Genomic DNA, 24269 nt, shown 5'->3' with positions numbered 1-24269 from the left:
CAATTGCTTTATGCTCATTGTTTATGATATTGGTGTTCATATCTGATATGAAAATCATTTGCTTATCCTTAGGAGATTGCACCATCTTTGTGTAGTTGTTTCCTCATGGCGAAGCCAAAGTTTGGTCCGGTTTCATCAAGTCAACAATCATTTCTTACATCTATAGGTGTTAGCTTAGATTTCCTTAACCCTTTACCTTTTGTCTTTCATTTTTCAAGGTCGGTTTAGTTACCACATTCCAGCGAAATGTAAGTCCCTTTGTGATTACCAGCATTATCACATCAAATCACTGAGTCTATCCAGAATATAAAGTCAGTTGTTTGCATTGTAAACCTTGGAGTTTCCTTATTTGATCACATTGTTTAGCATATGAGGTTTCTTTGTTCAAGAGAGGATAGAATACTTAGTATTTTATTTTGTGTTCAAAGTGTCATTAAAAACACTACAACTAAATCCATTTGCCAAAAGTGTGTTGTTTCTTAAGCAAATAGATGAACATGTGTTTGATCTCAAGAGAAATGGGGTTCGATTTCATAAATTGGTAAGTTTCTTCAATTCTCAACTCCTCCTTAAATAGGATCTTAAGGGAATATAATATTATTTTTCCTTCTTTTCCCTCCAAACATTCATTTTTCAAAATTTTCTAGAAAGTTCTTTAATTAATATTAGTTTTGGACTCCACTCCTTGCAATACTTTGTAACTATTTAATAATAAAACATAAGTTGTCTTTCCATGAATATGCCATAAAGTTACTTTCAAGACAACTTATGTTTTACCATCTCAATATCCTATGGAAAATAAAATAATAAGCGAAGGGTAACCTGATGACTTATGCTTGGAAAGGGTACATGACAATGTCTTATTTTTATGTCATGCATAATTATGTAAGTCATGTACACATTCCATAGAAATTCTATTACTCTTAACACATTCTATAAACCACTAAATTCAAGTAGTTGCAGCATGCGTGAAAATCAACTGTCTTTAATTTGTACAAACACGTTTTGTAGAGAAATTATTAATCAGTTTGTGTTTCCATTATTTATCTCTATATTGTCTCTTATATAGTTGAACATAAATGAGGACAACACATCATATATATGAGTTGTCCCTTGTTTCTAGTTGTTAGAACTCTTGATGACTTTGACCCATTTCAGACTTGTCGTATTGGTCACCTATCACTTTACATTAACACCATCTTTTTGTGCATCTAGGTTCCCTATACCAAACATTGTCATTGAATCCAATTTAACTATAGTGGATGCTTGAGATGGGAATTATTCTCATCTATGTGATGAATAAAATTCATGGTGCAAAAAATGTAAGAAGTTAAATTAGGCCTTTAAATTAAGCTTTAGTAAATATTAATATATAAAGAAAAGAAAAATCGATGAGCTAAAAGTCTACTCATCCATTTATTCTATTTTAAATTCATACCTTTGTGCGTTCTTCTTCCATTTGCTCATAATTACGAGCAATGCTTTCTGGAATTGTGGGTTTTGTCACCCTCACACTAATAATCTCAATGCCAGGGGCATAACATAGACAATCAGCTTGAATTGCTTCTTTCATTTTCTCATCAATCTGCATTGATTGTTATTCAAGTGTTACAAATATTCTACTCCAATATTGAATTCTAATTGAAATGCATGGTGTTCATCTAAACTGATCTTTATGTATAAGGAAATGCATTCAAAATTAGAACTTGCCTGGTCAAACATGTCTGTATAGACTTCCTGTAAAGAGTGTGCACTACAAAATTGATTAATTTCATGATGAATTTTGTCATATATCCAAGTCTTGTCATATTTCAAACCGTAGTTTCTTACTGTCTCATAAACATATTCCTTTCGAAGACGGTTCACTACCTACATAAATTCATGTTGTTTCTTTAAATGGAGAAATAAAGAAATTGGGCTAGTTAATACTAATATGAAATTATTAGGAAGGGAGAAAATAAGCCAATCGATGCTAATTGAACACCCTTTCCCATGTGTTCAATACATAGCTGACAATTTAATTTTAAGAGAACACAAATTGGGTACTTGTCTATAATACAAAGTTGTGCCTTCATTTCTACTATATTATGAAAATAAATGGTCTTGGGTGAGGGTAGAGGCCACAACCAAATACAATACGTTGAATTTTAAACAATTTTGCACACCTCAATCTTCTCAAAGTATATCATTACTCCACCTTTTGTACCACATGGTATGTTTGTCACCTGTCCACCAAAACAAAAGAGATTAAGATAATAAATGAAACTCTCAAATTTGAAATTTCAATATTAAACTAGGCTCCAAAGATAATACTTGAAAGTGCTTCAAGAATATTAGACAATTCATGAACTCTTTTTTTCATTTCATGCCAACCAAACATTTGTACAACATGGTTCTTACGGTTTAGATAAACCATTACCAATTTACCACTCTTTTGGATGATAAATTGAAGATGTTGAATGGTTAGGAGGAACTTTCGAAAAGAACTAAAACATAAAATGATTGTATTGACGTATATAATATACACTTGTACAAGCAATATTTAGGTAGTTTGATGTCCAACTTACAATCACTTAATTCCATTTTAACACATTTACTGAATTACACCACTTATTATATTTATAAAATAACATTTTTGCACCAATCAACCTCCTTGAATGTTTATTTCAGTTGCGTCTAACAGTTCTCCAAAAATTTTGAACTTATCTACATTGAATGCTTTTGTACATATGTTTTGTTGTTTGGTCTTTTGTCTAGAGATGAAATTGGTTTCATTGTCTTGAATATTTTATTAATATAAAATCATATCTATGTATTTAGTTTCTGCAAAAAAAATCATAGGCGATTGGGTTTGTTGTCAATTTAATTTGATTTGATTTTTTTAGATTAATTTGTGAGGGCCTGATTTCCTACAATAGTCTATTAAGGACTATAATTGCAATATGAGCCTAACAATCATGAGGATACTATACCAATCGTGGGGATACTAATGCAACACATGCTTCAACACTAAGATGTCATTTTTGGGGGATTTTACCTTGGATCTCCATCATTAAAACCCTATGGATTTGCCATTTGAGCACAAACCCTTTGATAGATTTGATATTATGATCACTTTATTGTCTATACATTTTATTTAAAAATTGTGACCATGTCTTTAAATAGTATTCCACAACAAAGTGCTTCATGTGTGTCATCCATGATATATTTACATTTCACTTCATTTGATGATATGAACAATATAGATTGCTTCTTGCTAATCCAGGAAGTCACCCTAGATCATAAGCTGAAAGCAAATCTTGAAGCAAATAGATTTTCATCACTTGAACTTGCCCAGATCTTAATTGTATAACCACTCAAATTTAAGTCATTATCTTCTCAAATAGGATCCCATTGGAAGCTTAGAGGGTACTTGGGTGAATTTATTGTATAGTTTGCACCAAATAGATTATAGTTGATAAAACCATTGAAATAGCTTACCATTAAGTTATATATTTTTTTGAAAAGATATCATCAAAAGATTGAAACTTTAATAATAACCTTAGACACACATTTATGTATAATCTTTTGAAGTTGAGGAATCATTATTCTGTAACTATTTATTGTTATCATATATTGTTTTAGTGTTTTAATTTGCACCTTTTCGTGTGATACAAAAATAATTTAAGGAATCATTATTCTATTACTATAGTTCACACATTTTAGTGTGACACAAAATGGAACGTGTATGATAGAGCCATTCTTCGAATTAAAAAGGAAAATTTGCTATAGAAAAAACTAACCTAATTTGAACAATATATATTTGCTGCTTGCAATCTGTACAATGTTTTCTAGAGTGCTTCATTCATGGCTAACAAAAAAAACTAAAAATAGAAATTGACCAATGCAACTACACAAGGGTAGAATTAATTTAAACAGCACCAAAGATTTGGTAAGTCAAAAGAGGAGAATGTCATACAAAGCTACCAGACCAACTTGACTAAGACTTGCAATACAAGCCTACAATTAATAGTAAAAGCACTTCAATTCAACTCATATACATACACATATAACTTTACAATCTAATCATCATACTTGCATTCTAAGCTACAACAACTAAAAACTATTGTAATGCAAATATTCCACAAAGAATCTTTAACAAAAACTTGAGCAACAAAATAAGCATACCAAATTATATTGAATGATCCATTCACATCGAGTTCACCATTGAGCTCAATTCCACAAAACTTGCTTTGGAAAGTGTCCAAGAGGCACTTCTTGAAGAAGAACAACTCTATGAGGCCAAATGATTGAGGGAGTAGGAGAACAAAGAACAGGCCAGAGAGATCAACCAGTTAATGGAAGAACTTGATTGCATTCATGAGGAGTTTGATTTAGTAAATTGCCCCAAGAAATCAAAAAATAGAAGTTTGGATCTACAGGAGGATTGGTTTGAGTTTGGAGATGAGGATAATGTTAATTGGTTGATAATCTATTGTTCAATTTGGATGCTGATATGTCATTTGATAATCCACTCTTCGAGCTGGATGATGGATCTCTTTCCAATTTCAATGAGGTGGTTGGAGTTGATCACATGATTTGGGAACCAGGTGCAATCTTCAACTGTGATATGTTGACTCGGGATTGGATTTTTGGACAAAAATCTAGAGTTAGTAGCACTATCCACTTTCCAATTAGTCTACACAATACTTCAGTTCTTAACACACATGAGTTTGTATGCCATCTCAATCCAACAATGGAGAATTTTGTGGTTAGGTTGCTTGGTTGTAATATCCCCAATAATTTTTATTTTATTTTACAATAAGATTTACAAAGAAAACACAGAAACCTGTTAAGGTTAGAGAAATAATCCAAAATAACTGAAAGGAACCCTTCCATCTTTTGTTCACCGAGAGCCCAATCTGGAAGGGTGAGAGCAGATGGTGTTCTGGGGATCATTAGCACCATAAACCAACTGAAAGATGAATACAATAATGGGCGGCAAGCCAACCCCTTCTGCTTATCCAACGGGTAAACAAGAAACTTGGCGGTAAACCAACCAAGAGAACAACACACCAAGACACAAATCACTCAACCACAATGTTTCAGCAGGACCATTACAAACATAAAATCACTCAACCACTAACTCAGTGGGAGGACAAAACTTCAAAACTGAATTATAAAGCAAGAAGGTGGCTAAGCCAGCCTCTTCCACTTATGCAGTGGGCAAGTAACACTTCAAAAATGGTTAGTAGTACTACTACTTAACCTTACAATATAGAAATAGAGAGATAGAATAGAGAAGTAATGTTGTCCAAACTGATAAAACACCAAATCCAACACATTGAAAGAAACTTCTACTGCTGTCCCTAATTCTGAGCATCAATAACACATAGACCAGCCATTCCCAATTTCACTAAATTATTCATAACTCTCCCAAAACCCATCGGAATTGCATCAAATCAAAAGAAAATGATAGATATAACATAAGCGACCAAAATAGAACCTCAAACCTGCAACTCCAGAGAGTGAAAAGCAGCTGCACATATCCCAAGGCAGAAAGGAAAGGGGGCGGTACAGCAAAAAGTTCGATCTGCTCCAAAAAATCAAAATCCACGCCAAGTTAGAAGAATGGTCGCCTTCCCAGTACGCTTCCAAAGAGCCAATACCTAGAATGATGGATCGCACAGGCAAGGAGATACGAGCAAATCTTCGCTTCAGCCACACCAAACCAGCAATTCCAGAAAACACACCACACACTAAAAAACTTAAATTACACAATGAAAACTTCACCAAGAATACACTACTCAGCTAGGTACTATGTCTCAAGCACGAAACTGGCAATACTAGGGAGCCACACTCCAAAACTTCAAGTTCAATCGCCAAACCGATAGCATAACGATGTAATTTCATAAGATAACCAAAATGAAAGCCCAAGGCACATACTTATAGCTTTCTCCTCAAATCAAACTGCATTTCCCTTCAATATAGGATCATTCAAATTACCTTTCATTTGCTCCAATTTCATTTCATGTCATTTCCTAGACTTGGCGCCCACTCCAAGACTCTTGGGCGAACTTTTTAAGTTGTCAATATGTTATAAAATAATAGCATTACAAAGCATCAATAACATGAAATTTGGGCACCCACCTGACTTAGGAAAGATAAGAAACTTAGGATAAAATAATATTTCCCTTTTTCCTAAGTTGTCCATCAAAATCAATTAAATATTAAAACCTCATGCCTAAGGTATTAATATATTAAAAAGTGTTTTCATCAAAAATACTGATTATTGCCAAAATCAAGGATGAAGTTGTGCGATGAAGACCACAAAACTGTGTTGAATCAGGACCCTGACCGAGACTGCTAAAACTAGAAATGCTCAACACAACCACTTACTAAAAATAGTAAGTCAAGAAATACTACTACGAAAAACATGATCTTCGCACCCAGAGAAAGAGCTTGGAAAGCTCAGTAGAGCTGCATCATCCAAACAGCCAAACCCTAACTTACTAAAAATAGTAGGTTCTCACTTCACCAAAGAATCACATGCATTTTATGCCACCCTGGAGTCCATGGAAAACCCAGAAGGAAACCATAAGCAAAACTGAAGAATTCCCTCCTGACAAACCCTAAAAAGCTTGTGCAGAACTCCATCGAAGTTGGAAACCCTAATTCTCCTTTCCAAATAGCCTATGGGTCTCCGGAATAGGCCAATGGACCACTGAATGCACATCACTGAGAAGGGGACATTACATTGGTAGAGGTGATGTGATCATAGGAGACGTATTCTCAGCCATTTCCATGCTCACATCTCCTATGTTTTCAATGGCATTTCACATTGATAGTTGCTGCCCTTGGATTTCCACACAAATTATGGTGACATTGACTTATGAGCAGATAATTTTTGAGCCCTTGTAGGCTTTATGGCAGTTGGTTGTGGGAGCTTTTTCAGATATAGCTCAGTTATTTTTTTCTTCTGCCTTGGAGAGTGATTGTTACTACATTCATTTTGTGGTGTTGATATGTCTAGCTTCGAATGATGCTTTATTGATGACACTTGGTTGGGTGAGTTGGTGTGCTCAGAATTAACGTTTTGACACTCGGAGATTTAATGTCAATGATGTGTTATCAGTTTATGACCACAGAGGCATTCCCAGGATAGCTAATTTCAAGAATGATAGTGTTGTCATCTTCTATACCAGCCACTTGTCTAGGATTGATCTATTACATTTTTAGGACACCATGAGGAGATGTGTTGAGGTTTATGTTTTATGGTTGCACGGGTTATCTTTCCTATTACCCAAGATCGTGTTAGGCGGTTGGATTGCAAATGTAGGCCTTACTGTGATGTTTCAGCAAGATTTGTTTCATGGTATGGGTTTTGACCCTTACAGGTCAGTTTGGATTTTGATGATGATATTAATCTTCATTTCTATTAGTCGCTCTTGACTTGATCATATATGTTGCTTGATTAATATTTGACCTTGTCATGAGATCGGTTTGATTATGTCATTCATCTTCATTGGCTGTCAATCATCTTCATTATGTCGACTTCTCATTGCTGGCTGTTGTTCCACAATGAAGATTACATGATCTTCAATCAAGTTCTCTCCTATCAAAGTGGTGTTACTTAGCTTGATAATCGATCTTCTGCTGATTGTATATCGATATTATGTCTTCCCGAAATGCAATGATAATTGTCTTCACAGTCATCAGATGTATGTGACTGAAAGTGAATGATTACTATGTTTTCTCATAAGCTTGATTATCTCAATCCTTCTTCCATGAAGGTGGTCTTCTCACTTGGTATAAGAAATTAACATGTTACTTATTATCTTTATTTGAGGTAATGTTCCTTGCCATGATAGTGTTGATGGAGATAACATTCATATTGGATCTTGATTTATCCTTATAACTCCTAATGTGACTAATGGAAAAGTAATGGAAAATCATCTTATTCATAAGACTTCAGGGTTTTCCGGATATCTTATTACTCTAACTATATTAGCACATTACTTCTTCTATCTTTTAACTAGATATAGGTGCTCAAGGTTTGCCACTCCTTGTCCACATAAGTGTTTCACTACTATTATGTTCTAGGTTAAGGGTGGGGACATTACATCCATTCATTATTATAATGCCTTCATCCTCTTGCTGATCTCAACATTGATCCAACAGTTTGAAATCCTTTTGGACTTGAAAAAGAACACAATGGGTTTCACTTAATAGTGATCTTATTTATTTCTCTCTAGTTCGTACACTAATAGAACTACATGTGGTGAAAAGCTTTCTTTGATTAAATGTTGTATTCAATAAATCTTGGACTTGCTTATTCAATCCTTCACGCACTAATGGACTCATTCCATGTGGATGATTAATAATTATAAGTAAAAGTTAAAACTAACTCTTGGTATCAAATCCATATGATGATAAATGTTATTCATAGGCATCAATCCACTTCGAAGTTTACTTGCAACGATCTCCTTATATTATTTAGAGAAATCTTTCTTCCTAGATATGGTATTTGCTTCCTCATGCCTCAAAAACATTACAAGGAAGTTTTAGATATTGAAGAAATTCATAATACTCTGTCTCATTTGAATGCTAAGGTTTTAATTTGTGTTCAGTTATCTAAATCTTTTCCTAAAGCCCTAGTCTTCAATTTAAAAGATCTATATTTTGAATGTCAGCTTGTTGGATTGAGAGGATTAAATAATAAATTCTTGTTTATTTGTAAAAAATATGACCATTTCACAAATAATTCTCTGAATTTGTTAAAAGATTGAATCCTTTTACTTAGACGTTTCTAGCAGAGTACAAGAAGGTGGAAGAAAATTTTGCCTCTGTACATTTCAAATGCTATTTTTGTTCCTATGCTTTTTGAAGACTATATTGTTATTGTTGGGTTTGATAAGGTTTATTTCCATCCTTCTATAAATAGGAATTTTTCTTCCCCTGTGGAGAACAAAATCAATTCAGCTAAAGATTTGTCAAATCCTACGAAGCCTCTATCTCCCTGTAGATTCTGAATTTGAAGAAGTCGTTGCCACCTCAACTGTTAAAAATCTGGTTGTTAATAATGAAACCATTTTAGAAATGGTTGTCATGCCTCCACTATATTTGCTACTTTTTTTTTGGCTTCAGAATCAAATAAAAGAAAACCTGTTGTCTTCTTTACTTCCGTAAGGAACTCTTTTGTGACATCACCTTGTTACTTTCTCTTCCTCCTCACATAGCCAATAACTCAAACTTCTTCACATCTTTCTCTCATAATGTATTGCGCTTATGTCATACTGCCAAGGTCTACCCAGTAACACATGGCATGCATCCATGTGTATTAAATCACACTGTAATTCATGATGGTAATTCCTGATATGGAAATTGACCTTGCATTGCTAAGAAATGTTTACTCGGTGATCCCACTGCAAACAAAAGGCTTTCTATGAGTTTGGATGAGGTGAAAATTATTCAAATCATTTCCACTATCACTTCTACCCAAACATCTCTAATAAGCAGACAACTCTATCCTATTAAGCACACGACTTCAATTGACAAATGTGGAATGTCAGAAAGCCAAATGTACCTTCATAGAATTCAAAGAGATCATTGAATTCGAGTTATCTCAACATGGATTTTCTATTCTAAATTTGATGATACATATGATATCTCCATTGTTTTGCAATGTAAACTTCCCACAAATAGTATATGTGGCTGCTCTCACAAAAGCCCCAAAAAACAGAAACGATTGAACTGCACGCTGAACCCACATTTTCCAAAATATAATTGAGTTTCCCAATATATTTGGCCTATTTCATCATCAACATAATTATGGGGACTAAGGATAATCACCACAGCTTAAATGTTTAAATGAATTAACATCCATGACAAAGTGCTGAGAAGATTATAAGTATTTATGTTATGATAAAATTATTACACACAAAATAATATGATAAAAATGATGCAGACTTCTGCCAAGAAAATTTTTATCATTTATCCATAGATGTATTGTTTTAGTAATGAATAATTACTTAGATTCATCATAAAAAAAATAGAATTGATTCTTCTTCATTGAATTTAATATGACAAACTGAGAAATTAAACCATTATACTTAGTGAAGTCTTTTGACAATCTCAGAATGAGCATATCACAAAAGATTTTGCTACTTTGAAACTAGTGTTTCTTTTGTCAATTCATCCTGAATAATTTTATTGCCCTTAATAATGATAGTTGAGGAAATTATTTTACCTTATCTGTTTGAATGGTCACTTGGATTGGTTCATACCGAGTCAAGGAAGGGATCTTAAGATGGAAACCTGAACTGATATAGAAACAAATTAGATAGAGAAATTAAATCACTTTCAAGAAATTCATAGCTGTAATTTATACCTGGAGAAGTGATTGTTTTCAACAGAGCACCACCCCGCCAATAGGTGCCAACATGTCCTTCAGGTACTTCATGCACAATGTCAAGATTGATGCTGACTACTGATAAAGGAATAGATAGCTGCAAATATCAAACCATGCATACCAGATTAGATTATTGATGAAGGGTCAAATTGGAAATTAGTGGAAAATAAAGCAGATTATGAATTGAAACACATACTATGTATAAGGAGAACAAAAAATATCATTTTTGTGTTTTGATTCATCTAACAATGACCTCCCTAGATGGCAGATTACATTTGCCATTCCTCCCTCCTACTAACAAATGTTTAAAGATGCTTGTGTGTCAAGTGAATTACCTAGCATTGTAATTACTACCAAAAATACATGACAAGAAATGTTAGCGGTGCAATGACTACTAATCGATGCCATCTTGAGACAAATTAGAGCATACATGGGTCAAAACACACAGAAAATTCATGTCTCTTTCTAAGAATTAAAATAATTGGGAGTCCTTGTAGCCTTTTTCTTCATTTCCCACAGGATAAGGAATAAAGTTAGGGAATGATCAATAATAATCTTTTAAGTTGGACCCAGAAACTTTATTTTAATAGGACAACTTACGATATTATTATTTTAATAAACTGGCCATCTAAATGGGACATCATAAGACCTTATGTTATATTTTATCAAGAAGTGTTTTTGAACACTTTAGGAGGTAATTTTAGGAGGGAAAAAAAAAACTCAAATTGAAGGGGCCTGTTGATGTGTATTTTGTACACGACCAAACACAGAATAAAATACCCAGAGGTATCTTATCCTCTCTTGAGTAAAGTCTCTGAATGCTGAAGATATCACAAAAAGGATCAATCGGAAGGACTTGAAGGTTCTTGTATGTAGGTTCTCTACTCGTGGATAAGCTCTCTATGGTATGATGTGATTTGCTGGAATCACAAGGGGACTTACACTCGATGACCTGAACGTCTGATTTGCTGGAATCACAAGTCCTATTAACTAATTGGAAGACAAACAAATGGCAAAAGATGCAGGGTTCAGGAAGTCTACTCTACTACCTAGAATGCGAGAAGATGGATGAATGACTAGGTGGAATCCTACTGGGCTGGGTCTCACCATCAGGTTGAACAATTCAACACCAACTCAGTGCAATCTTCTAAGGGATGCTTCCAATACGTTCAAATCGTACACCATCCTACAATGATCACCATTCAAGATAATGCATGAACAACAGACGTGTAATGACTTAAGATTAAGCTCATTTTATGCCAGTTGACCACGCAAGGCGCACTTACCATCAATAAGAGGCTAGTGGTATGGACTAGACAGATTCCACACAGGTGTATCCAACAATTTTCTTCACTCAATCTAATCATCTATCATCAGAATGAAGATTCAACAAGAGACCATGCACATTGCAAAGAAACAACATATTCCACCATATCTTCAATGAAAAGAAGTCTTTACAATTAAGGCAACAATGTCTTGCCTTCTCTTCTTAATCTACTCTAATTGCTATTCTACTATTCTAGCCTCTATTACTAACTATTAATTATTAGCTATTATTGACCAACTATTCCTTTACAAATGAAGAGCTAGGGCTTATATAGTGCCCACAATACAATTCAATGGCTTAGATCAATTTGAGATCAATGGCCGAGATTTTACAATGAAAACCCTAATTAGGGTTTGTTACAACAAACTTAATTCTGCCCAATGAAATAATTGCATTATTTGGACACATGTCTTCTCTGGAATATTCGACCAATAGATAGCTGGGGTAGGTACATTGAAGTTAGTGCCATATTTTGATGAGTCAAGTACATTGAATCTAGACATGCTGAAGTGGACCAACCCGACTGGAGGAGTGATGACTGGGATGCCACCTTGTCTGATACTTGGTTGATGCTCAATTTGGTGATGTTGAGAAGCTAACTTTAATTAACTTTTCTAAAACTATCTGCTTCTCCAACGGACCCTTGCTTTGATCCTCTTTTGTCTTTGATGTGCAGGATGGATGGTGTACCTTCCCTTAAAATGCTAGGCTGGAAAAGGTCGTCCCTGTCGATGCTGGGCTGGAGGAGGTCGTCCTTGATGATGCTGGATTGGAGGAGGTCATCCTTGATGATGTCTGCTCTTCTTTCATCTGCAAAACAAATCAAGAGATGATTAAGGACACATAATGAATTCATTTCAACATAGCATTTCCTATCTTAAATCATCAACAAGAAGATATCAAAATGAAGTTTGCTTAAGATTCTTTCCAAGGATAGGCTCCATAAGAATTTCGCCCTGGACCCTTTGGAAGGGTCAGGAGCGAATTTTGCATTCCTGGCTCAAATTCTTCTCACCTTGTGATCATACTTGCTTAGATACATGCCCAAGGATGTCCTCATTCTCAACCAACACCAAGCTTGATGTAAATTTGGGGCAAAAATGGAGGTTTTAAGAATTTCGCTATGGACCCTTTGGAAGGATCAGGAGCAAAATTCAAGCTTTAGGTCTTAATTCCTCATCTCCTTCACTTCAATTCATCCTACAGGGCAAAGAAACATCATTTCAACCTCAACTATGCCTTAGGACTCAAAGTCTTGACTTGACACAAGGAGAAAATAGGGATTTTGATGAATTTCGCTCTGGACCCTTTGGAAGGGTCAGGAGCGAAATTCCAATTTTAGCTCAAAATTCACATTTTTGAAGGTGAAACATCTTTCCAAGGCATTCTAAATAGCTTCTCTCACCCTAGTATAGGCCTGACTTAGCACAAAATTTGGAGAAAAGGATGGTTTTAGTGTTTTTCGCTCTAGACCCTTTGGAAGGGTCAGGAGCAAAATTCTTGCTTGTAGTTCACTTCTTCATTATTTCAACTTCAATCCACCTCACAAGGCAAGGAAACACTTCACTTCTTTCATCCAACCTAAGTTTAACTTGATTTTGCAAGGCAAAATAGGTGATTGAACGGTTTTCGCCCTGGACCCTTTGGAAGGGTCAGGAGCGAAAATCTTGTTTTAGGGCTATTTCGCCATCCTTTCAACTTCAAATCACCTCCAAGGCTTAGAACACCTTGCCTCACTCCTCTCCAGGGTATAAAAACCAAAATCTTGACTTGATTTGCAAAGAAAGTAGGTGCTCTTAAGAATTTCGCTCTGGTGGAAGGGTCAGGAGTGAATTTCTAATTCGGCTTCAAAATTTGCATTGTTGGCGACCAAAATCCACTCTAAGGCAATCCAAATGACTTCTCTCACCCTTGTCCAAATTTGACTTTTGCTCAAATTTTGGAAGAAAAGATGGTTTTTAGGATTTTCGCTCTGGACCCTTTGGAAGGGTCAGGAGCGAAAATCACTTTTAGGCTCAATTCCTTCATCTTTCATGGTTTCTAGCAACTTAAAGTCACTCCTAGGGGCAACTTCTCCTTGATTTTACCTTATCCCACACTTGATCTTAACAAAAAATTGATAGCAAAGAGAAGTTTTGAGAGAATTCGCTCTGGACCCTTTGGAAGGGTTAGGAGCAAAATTCTCATTCTTGACCAAAAATCATCTTTTTTTCAACTTGAAACTTCTTTGCAAGGTAGAATTTCATCTTTCATTTCCCTAGGAACAAGGTTTCATGTCCAAGAAAGGTCAAAAAGTAGGCTTATAAGGAATTTCGCTCTGGACCCTTTGGAAGGGTCAGGAGCGAAATTTCCTTTCCTGGCTAAAATCCTTCATTTTCATAGCTACCAAACACTCTCAAAGGCTAGATCATGTTCATTCTCCTTCTCATCATGCCTTGGACATCAAATTTTAGCCAAACAAGGAAAGAAATGCATCTTAGGAAGATTTTCGCTTTGGACCCTTTGGAAGGGTCAGGAGCGAAAATCTTGACTTGGGCTAGATTCTTCATTTCTCCCTTTCAAAACAACCTCAAGAGGCAAAGACAAGTTACTTCTCTTCCATCCACATTATAACAAACCAAAAACTTGACCTTCTTTAATGCAAAAATAAGAGTTTTTAGGAATTTCGCTCTGGACCCTTTGGAAGGGTCAGGAGCGAAATTTCCTTTTTGGTCCAAAAGCCTTCATTTTTCAATGCTTTCAAACATTCCAAAGGCTACAAGATGTCCATCTTTCCTTTCAAGATACCCTGCAAATCAAAATTTAGTCAAACTTAGGAGGAAATGAGCTTTAAGAAGATTTTCGCTCTAGACCCTTTGGAAGGGTCGGGAGAGAAAATCTCATTCTAGGCTAGATTACTCACTTTTCAAACTTCAAACCACTTCAAGAAGCAAACTTAGATCATTTTCCACCTGAGGAAGGAGGTTTCAAGTCCATTCAAGGCAACAAATGAGGTTTATGATGAATTTCGCTCTGGACCCTTTGGAAGGGTCAGGAGCGAAATTCTCCTTTAGGCCAAAATCTTGTTCTTCAAAATCAATCAATTACATCTCAAGGCAAGAACATACCACTTCATCCTCAAACATGCCTTAGAAAGCAACACTTAGCCAAAATTGGGAAGGAAATGTGGGCTACAAAGATTTTCGCTCTGGACCCTTTGGAAGGGTCAGGAGCGAAATTCATCCTCTTGACTAAAATCCTTCATTTCATCCATCATCAATCACTCCCTAGGGCTAGAACGCATCAATTTGCCCTTACTATGCCTAAGGAAGCTATAATCCTGGCCTCGACAAGTGAGAATTTGATGCTTAAGGGGATTTTCGCTCTGTACCCTTTGGAAGGGTCAGGAGTGAAATCCCTATTCTTGGCTAGTTTCTCACCTTGGTTTGTCTCATTCTCCTCCAAATTAGATCAAATCAACTTCCTTGTTTCATTACCAAAATATTCCATCAACCAACTGGGTCTAGGCAAGGTCAGACTAGGTTTTAAGGTCAAAGGAAGGCAAAAGGGGAAGATTTCGCTCTGGACCCTTTGGAAGGGTCAGGAGCGAAATCCTCATTTTGAGCCAATTTCTCACATATTTTCTCCTCCTCACACCTTGGACAAACTTTATTAGGCCTCCTTTCCTCATGATCATGCAAATTTCTCCTTTAGGTTGACATATAGCTCTAGTTTTTGTGGAAAATAGGGTTTTACATGAATTTCGCTCTAGACCCTTTGGAAGGGTCAGGAGCGAAATTCACCTTTCTAGGCTCAATTCACCTTCAAACTGGCTTGACTTTGTCCTAGGCTATATCTTTGATTTATTCCTTCCATTCCTTAGCCAAATTTGCTCAACCCTTCACTAACGTCCTCGAACTCAAACGGGACACCACCAGCAAAACCAAGCCTAAGGAAGACCTTGAAAAACGCCCTTAACTTGGAGCATCAACTGACTCACCCTAGCTCAAAGCAGAGCCTGCTATCTAGCGATCCTCCTGACAACACTCACCATGCAAAAGCTAACAGACTAAACCACCCAGAAAACAAACCCTAGAGAGCAAAAAGCAGGGGTCCCCATTTGCAATGGGGCGATGTGTGAATATGTCACAACAGGGCCCAAAAGGAATTTAAAAAGGATATGAATTGCTCAAAAAGCGCATCCGTTGCTAATGGAAATCAAATCTTTTTTTCAAAGTGTGAGCACTTGTATTCATCTTCTCACCCAAGAACAAAAACCCTTGTAGTGTAGGAATTTGGAAGACGAAAACCCTCTTAGTTTTCAATTTGGATTAGAGGACAAAAACCCTTGTCCTTTTAAGGAAGTTTCTTCAAGAATCACATTTGTGCTGAAAGTCCACAATTTATTTCTAGTTTCAGCTTGCTATAGTGACACTATAGTGCCACTATGGTACCCTATCATTGTGAGAAGAATTTATAATAGTAGTTTGTATAAAAAAATTATTATATTTATTGTAGCAAATTATATCAATGACTATTTCTTGTGGTTTTTGGTCTATTCTACTCTGACCATTGCTACCATAGTTCTATGAGTGTAATGTTGAATTACAGATGCAAAAGGGTTGGTTGTATGCAACTATTTACATTAGTATTTAGTTAATATCAATTTGATTTTTTGTGAGTGAGTTGCCTATTGCAATATTAATATTAGTTGTGATGCAAGTTTGATCATTGATATTAGTATTTACATGTCAGCTAGTATAACAATATTGCCTTGGTATTACTTAGAAAGAAAATACAAAAGAATTTTAGAGTTTATAAAAATATTAAAAAGGGGACACTACAATGGTATCAAAGCTTTAAAATTTCTAGCTTGTAGGGTTGATCTAACTCATTTTTATGCAGCCCAGTGAAAAAGAAATAGATATTAATAGATGGAATGGAGGAAGTTGTATGATCAGGATGAAGAAATGGAAATGGGGGAAAGAAAAAGAAGGTTCAAAATTCAAATAGATAAAAAGAAGATAAAGATCTACTACAATGCCATTGTAAGCAAATGAAAATCCTAAATATTCCAAGGCCAACTCAAACCCCACTAGGTGAGGGAACTACTGCTACAAACAATATAACAATTGTGGGTTCCACATCTAGGTTCCTCTAGCCTGAATTCCGATGCACGAGCATCGATGGTGAATAGGAGATTCAAATTTGAAATTGACCTATTCAACCTCAGATCTACAATATTCCTTTTTGGGCATGGGAAATGGGAGTTACAACTTGCCTTGACTCAAAGATATTTTCCTTAATGCTAAATATTCAAAAATGGGCACCCAAGAATGAGTTATTGAGCAATTTCTATTTTGAGGTCCTGTTGAGTGGAGTCGATGGCATAGTGGACTAATATTCTTGGTAAGTTCGGAGGTGGAGGTGACAAAGCATCAGAAGATTTGAAGGCAATTTCTAAGTTGGGAAGATGCCTTTCCCTTGTTTGAGAATGACCTTTTGGAGTAACTATGGTGGTTAAAAGGCAAGTTTCAACATTCATTTTAGGATTCCCATTTTCAGATTTTTGGAAAGTTCGAGGGGACAAAGAAATTTGTCTTTGGAGAGATGGCAGTTTTGAAAATAGAGAAATATGATTATGTGTAGATTCCAAGCTTAAGATATGAAGCCATGTTGAATCTTGTTGCAGATTGAATGTTGAGAGCCAATTTTGCAACAGGATGCATGAGGGAAATAAGTGTTTTGTCTTGTAATTTCCTCGTCATTGTGACTGATTTTATCAGTTTTGTATCTGATTTTGGAGTGTTATTTCATGTCCCCTCCTGAATCGTTATATACATACGGAGAAAAAGAGAGACCCTAAATGAAGAAATTATTATTATTAATTAATATAATAATTACCAATGAATGATTATTTAAAATTCATTAACTAAATATTATTTATGGACATGATTTGGAGATTGTAAGACGACACATATCGATTAAAATGATATCTTATGAAGAAACTTGACAACGATGAAATAAAATGGAAGTAAATATATTGAAACAAATGAAGTGAGACTGCTTCCTATAATCGGAACATGAACACCATGACACCTAAAGATATCAGTAATTATAATAAGACTGGTCAGAATCGATGAAGGAGCATTCATTATAAGCAACATACATACCACTGGCATCTCCATCCCAGAGATTGACTATGGCATTCAACTTTCAAGCATTGATTAAGGGTGAAAGATCAGTAGACCGTTTTATTGACAAGACACTAATTATTAGTCAACCGATAATTGAAAGGGATAAATAGCAACCGATATTATGGTCAACGTTGTTATGGCGATGATAATTACGTTATCAATGGTTACAATAGTTAATATCGGGTATATGTAGAAGCCACGATTAGTGAGGTAAGGATAGTCATGAAAAGGTGCAATTAGTGAAGGAAGAGGAGATGTCGATGAATAGTCATGACAAGGGTAAATTTTCACTCCATTTTGCAAGATATAAATTGAGATCGAGTTCATTCTAGGAAGGAGGAGAGGATAGGAAAAAAAGAATTGTTACTGCTGCGGAGAGAGAGGACGGTAAAGGAAAAGAAGGGAGGTACAGCTGCGTCAGCAAAGCCAAAATAGGAGATTGGCATTGGCGCTACAGGTATGTATTTGTGTGTGGAAGTGTGTACCACACACACACAAATAGATATAATCGTATTTCTTTGGTAAATCTGTTTCCAATATCATTCTGCAGAATTATAATTATGATGTTGTATATTATAAAAGTATAAATGATTATAATGTTGTATGTATGCAGTAAATTCATATGTATGTAGGATTAATAATGAGAATGAAGAAGTCCAAGGGGTTGAGCTTAATTGGTTAAAACACTGGGTTCTCACTATGGAGACCTGTTGTGACGTATTCACACATCGCCCCATTGCAAATGGGGACCCTTGCTTTTTGCTTTCTAGGGTTTGTTTTCTAGGTCTTTTAGGGTTTTGTCTGTTAGCCTTTAGCTTTCGAGTGTCGCCAAGGGGATCACCTGGATAGTAGGTTCTGCTTGAGTGACGTCAAGTTGATGAGTGATGAAGTCTGGAATGTCCTAATCCTGAAAATTGGCTAAGTCTGGAATGTCCTGATCCTGAAAATTGGCTAAGTCTGGAATGTCTTGATCCTGAAATTTGGCTAAGTCTGGAATGTCCTGATCCTGAAATTTGACTAAGTTTGGAAAACTGAAAATCCTCCAAAAACTAGATTTTGCAATATAGCTCCTGGAGGTCTGAAACCACTCTCAAACATCCTGAAAGTATATATGGAATATAACTTAAAGTATAAAATACTTAAATGTTATATTCCATAAAATGATCCTGACGGAGAGTTCAAAAAGTCAAATTTCGCTCCTGACCCTTCCAAAGGGTCCAAAGCGAAAATCTCCATAAGACATTCTAGTTTGACCCAAACTTAGAACCAACTCGTTCCCAGGCATCTTTGAGGGCAAAACACTTGTTTGGATGGAAAAATGTGAGAATGAAGTCAGGATTTTGGCCAAGATTAGGAATTTCGCTTCTGACCCTTCCAGAGGGTCCAGAGCGAAAATCAACCTAGGATTCATTTCTTGCCTTATTTGACCAAATTTTGATTTGCAAGGCATTTTGAAGGGAAAAGTGGACATGTTTGGACTTTGGAATTGTTTGAAAACCTTGAAAAATGATGGATTCTAGCCTGGAATGAAGATTTCGCTCCTAACCCTTCCAGAGGGTCCAGGGCGAAAATTCTTCAAACACCTATTTGCTCTGGCGAAATCAAGTGAATCTTGGGTTGAACGTGAAAGGAGAAGTGTTTTTTTAGCCTTGAAGGTGAATTGAAGTTGAAAGGATGGAGGAGCATGCTCAAAACTTGAAAATCGCTCCTGACCCTTCCAGAGGGTCCATGGCGAAAAACCCTAAATCCACCTTTTTCTCCAAGTTTTGAATGAGACTAAGCCTGGACTTCGGTGAAAAATGCTATTTGGAATGCCTTGGTGAGGTTGTGAACTTTGAAAAATGAGAATTTTGAGCTCAGGAGAGAATTTCGCTCCTGACCCTTCCAGAGGGTCCAGGGCGAAATTCCCTAAAATGCAATTTTTTCCTTCAAGTTTTGATGAGCTAACCCAGTGATGGAAGGAAATGGACCCTGGAGATCGCCTTGAAGGAATTCAATGATCAAGCTAAGGTGAATTTTGGCCTAAATTGAAAAAATCGCTCCTGACCCTTCTAGAGGGTCCAGGGCAAAATCTTGAAGAAACTTCACTAAGCCTCAATCAAACCTTGATATTCCCAAATTTCGCCAAATTTGCCAAATTCAAGATATTTGGGAGGTTGAATTAAATTCGCATTAATTAAGGCATTTGCAATGGAATTGATTAATTTTTAAGCCTTGAAATAAATAAAAAATTCCCCTTGGAAGCCTTGTAATTAATTTTAAAATTTAAGAAATCAAGGTGAGCGCTCAAACTTATTATTTTGTCTTTTTAAGCAAGTCGGCCATCCTTTGAAAAGGATTTTGTTTTATTTTATTGCTAATTTGCTAGGTCAGCCTCAACAAGAATTAGGGTGAGCGCTCTATATAATGAAGGAGTATTGCTTCAAGTTTCAAATCATTCATTCATCCTTCTAAGTGCGAAATTGAGGAGCAATTTGAAGAGCGAATCCTAGCTGAGTTGGAGGCGAATTTCTTGATAAGTTGGAGGATAATTTCCAGAATTTGCTAAGTGTTTGGAAGCTAGTGGAAAGTGAATCTCTTTTGAAGGCTAATGGAGGCATAATTCATCCAAAGGAAGACCACCATTCAACCCTTGTCCAGCAAAATCCGGTCTTCTTTCATCATTTTCCAAGGTTTTATAGTTAGGCTTTCAAAGGGGAAGGTATGAAGAATCATTTCGAAGTTCTTATTCAAGATTTATTTTGATTCCATTGCCATTAATTTGAAAAAATTAGAATTCTGGATTTATCATGTCATTTCCAAATTAAATCATTCCCTTGAAAGGTCTTAAATTTCATGCTTTAAGGTTTGATGCTCAAAGACTAACTTTAATCTTTTGTGTAGGCACCAAATGGCGACTCCGGAGTCGGAAGATCAACTACTTGGCGGACCCTCATCAAAGAAGATCAAGTCAGGACAAGGACGACCTCCTCCCGTCTGGCATCGACAAGGACGGCCTTCTTCGGTCAAGCATCATCAGGAATAACCTCTTCCAATCCAGCATTCCAAGGAGAGGTACATCATCATCCTGCACATCAAAGACAAAAGAAGTCAGAGCAAGGGTTCGTTGAAGAAGCAGATAGTTTCAAATGAATTAATTAAAGCTAGCTTCTCAGCATCATCGGATTGGATATCTACCAAATTGCAAGTATCACAAGGTGGCGTCCTAGTCATCACTCCTCCAATCGGGTTGGTCCACCTCAACATGTCCAGATTCAATGTACCTGACTCATTAAAGGTGGCACAAACTTCGATGTACCTACCCCGGCTATCCATTGGTCGAATATTCCAGAGAAGACATGTGTCCAATTAATACAATTATTTCATTGGTCAGAATTGAGTTTGTTATAACAAACCCTAATTAGGGTTTTCATTGTAGAATCTTGGCCATTGATCTCAAATTGATCTTAGCCATTGAATTGTATTAAGGGCACTATATAAGCCCCGACTCTTCATTTGTAAAGGCTAATAGAAGGTAGTTAGTGAATAGTTAGTCAAGAGTTAGAAGGTGAATAGTTAGAATAGTGAATTAGTCGGTTGATAGAATAGCAATTAGAGTAGAATAGGAGGACAAGGCAAGAAATTGTTGCCATTGATTGTAAATAAACTCCATTTTCATTGAAGTAATGGTGAAGTGTGTCGTTTCTTGCAACATGCATGGTTTCTTGTTGAATCTTCAATTATAGATGGTAGATGATTAGATTGAATGAAGAAAATTGTTGAATGCACCTGTGTGGAATCTATCTAATCCAAACCACTAGCCTCTTGCTGATGGTAAGTGCGCCTTGTGTGGTCAACTGGAACGAATGAGCTTAATCATAAGTCGTTACATGTCTATTGTTTCATGCATTATCTTGAATGGTGATCAGTGTCTGACGGTGTACGATTTGAACATATTGGAAGCACCCCTTAGAAGATCGCATTGAGTTGGTGTCGAATTGATCAAGCCTGATGGTGAGACCCAACCCAGTAGGACTCCACCTAGTCATTCATCCATCTTCTTGCATTCTAGGTAGTAGAGTAGACTTCCTGAACCTTGCATCTTTTGCCATTTTTTTATCTTCCAGTTAGTAAATAGGACTCGTGATTCCAGCAAATCAGACGTTTAGTCATCAAGCGTAAGGCCCCTTGAAGAAACAGCATATACAACAACCACTGGTGCTTATCCACACATAAAGATCCTACAGCAAAGAACCTTGAAGTCATCCCGATTGATCCTTTTCACGACATCTTCAGCATTCAGAGACTTTATTCAAGAGAGGATAGGGTACCTTTTAGGTATTTTATTCTGTGTTAGGTCGTGTACAAAATACACATCAACAAGACCCAAGTTCAATTCCCAATAGGGACATCTAAAATGAATTCGAAGTTGTGACTCTTGGCCTTCCATAAAAATGGGGAAGGTCTAGGGTCAATCTAATCAAACATAAATAATAATAATAATTCAAAATATTGCGGCTTCGGCCTATTACCTACCCAAAAAAAAATGAGAATGAAGAAAAATATAATTGTAGGCTTAACTTATGAATTTAAAGAGCGATAATGAATTAAAGAATACTCCTGAATATAGGTTAATTTACAAATATATATATTACTGAATGTTTACTTATATAGGTATCCATGCATAATATTTATGTATATCTAGGATCAATAAAGAGGATTAAAAAGTATGTAAATGTAGACGTAAATTATGAAATGGAAAATGATAATGAATTATACAATGTAATATGAATAATGTGACTTTATGATGGAGGCTATAGGGAGGAAACTCCCTTAGCCTAATGGAGGGATTATGATAATCCCTGGTAGGTAGTATATATCGAATTTCTATATGCATATATGTTATGGCTTGGTTGACAAAGTCATCCAAGAAGAGACGGATCTGGCCGGTCCTCTTTGTGGACTTGGATGGTGAGATGCATCATCCAAGGCAAGGAATCGATCATATATGATGGTCTTCCTTGGTATGGCTTGGGTGTAAGAAATTACATCCAAGACAGGAATCGAATTAACCTTCGATTTCCTGGATGGCTTGGGTGTAAGAAATTACATCGAAGACAGGAATCGAATTAACCTTCGATTTCCTGGATGGCTTGGGTGTAAGAAATTACATCCAAGATAGGAATTGAATTAACCTTCGATTTCCTGGATGGCTTGGGTGTAAGAAATTACATCCAAGACAGGGATTGAATTAACCTTCGATTTCTGGGTATGGCTTGGAACCAAGATGGGTCCCAAGAAGGCGAGCTTCACAGCCACCTATGGACATGTCCCAGTATTGCACTCGTATCCTTTTTATTAAATAGGAATTGAGATTAGTGTTAATTAAGTAATGGAAGTTTAATTGCAAATTAGATTAGTTATATATATATATATATATAGATATATTTGTTGTATTCTAACAATTTGTTTTGCAGGACAGTGATCCCTAACTAGCAGGGACATTACATGTTATTTGAAGCCTATAAGGCTGCCATGCAATGTATTTGCAGATTTACTATGTGATTTGTTCATTTCTTGAACATTTGGATAAGATTAATAAGGAGTGATTTTAAGTCAAATCTTTAGATGATTTGCATGTGTAGTTTGAAAGAGTCATTTATCCCTTCATCAAATTCTTACAAAGAGAAGAAGATCAACCAAAAAAAGAGCAAAATCAAAAATAAAATAATTTTGTAGCCTATTTTGATGAATATAGAGCTCTTAGAACTAAATTTCATATAGAAGTCTCTCTCACCAAATTCTACAACTTGAAGATGAAGACTAGACAAAAGAATGAAAGAAGGTCCAATGCAAACCAGACTCACAAATATCTATAGCACAAATTGGGTAAATTGACCATTCCTAATTTTGGTGGTTTAAATAAAGGTACAACTCATGCTTGGATTTAGAAGTTAGATACATATTTTTCACTAGACCCTATGTATGAGAAAGAAGTTTTAAAATTTGGAAGGAATAACACAAGTGGTGGTACCATGGATTGGTCACCATAGGGCACTAGTTGATTAGCTTTTATGATGGTTTCAAACAAAGGTTGATTGACAAGTTTGACAGAAAAGTTCTAAAAATTCATTTTAGGGAGTTGCCTCAATTGAGGTAACATAACACTGTGGACAATCATATGGAAGAGTTTTAGAGGTTATTAGTGATGGTTCTAGATGTCTCTAAAAGAAATCTTACTTTTTATGGAGGGTTTGAACAAACCATCTTTGCAAAATCCATCAAGTGAACTCTCAGCTTAGAAAACTTAGTCCCCAAGAATAGATTGAATCCAAAGACACCACCTTTGGGGCAGCAAAAGAAATCATTCCAGAAGGGAATTTTCATTAGAAGCATG

At 35.9% G+C, this 24269-nt stretch overlaps 1 protein-coding gene across 6 annotated transcripts in view; it reads right to left on the bottom strand.

The window, feature by feature from the left end:
- LOC131044736 (uncharacterized) overlaps positions 1–24269 on the bottom strand; it is a 173008-nt gene that overhangs the window by 97592 nt on the left and 51147 nt on the right. For 5 of the 6 annotated variants that reach the window (XM_057978133.2, XM_057978136.2, XM_057978137.2 and 2 more), the window contains exons 2-6: positions 10370–10487; positions 10229–10296; positions 2166–2225; positions 1711–1869; positions 1439–1585 (exon numbers count right to left, since the gene is read on the bottom strand). In XM_057978133.2, the coding sequence (XP_057834116.2) occupies positions 1439–1585; positions 1711–1869; positions 2166–2225; positions 10229–10296; positions 10370–10487 (552 nt within the window). The remainder of the gene's footprint in view (positions 1–1438; positions 1586–1710; positions 1870–2165; positions 2226–10228; positions 10297–10369; positions 10488–24269) is intronic. The other variant, XM_057978138.2, reaches the window with a different exon arrangement.

The sequence above is a fragment of the Cryptomeria japonica genome, chromosome 3 (assembly GCF_030272615.1).
Source record: "Cryptomeria japonica chromosome 3, Sugi_1.0, whole genome shotgun sequence".
NCBI lineage: Eukaryota > Viridiplantae > Streptophyta > Pinopsida > Cupressales > Cupressaceae > Cryptomeria > Cryptomeria japonica.
Note: the sequence above shows the minus strand (reverse complement) of the source record. Positions and strands in the feature narration are given on the sequence as shown.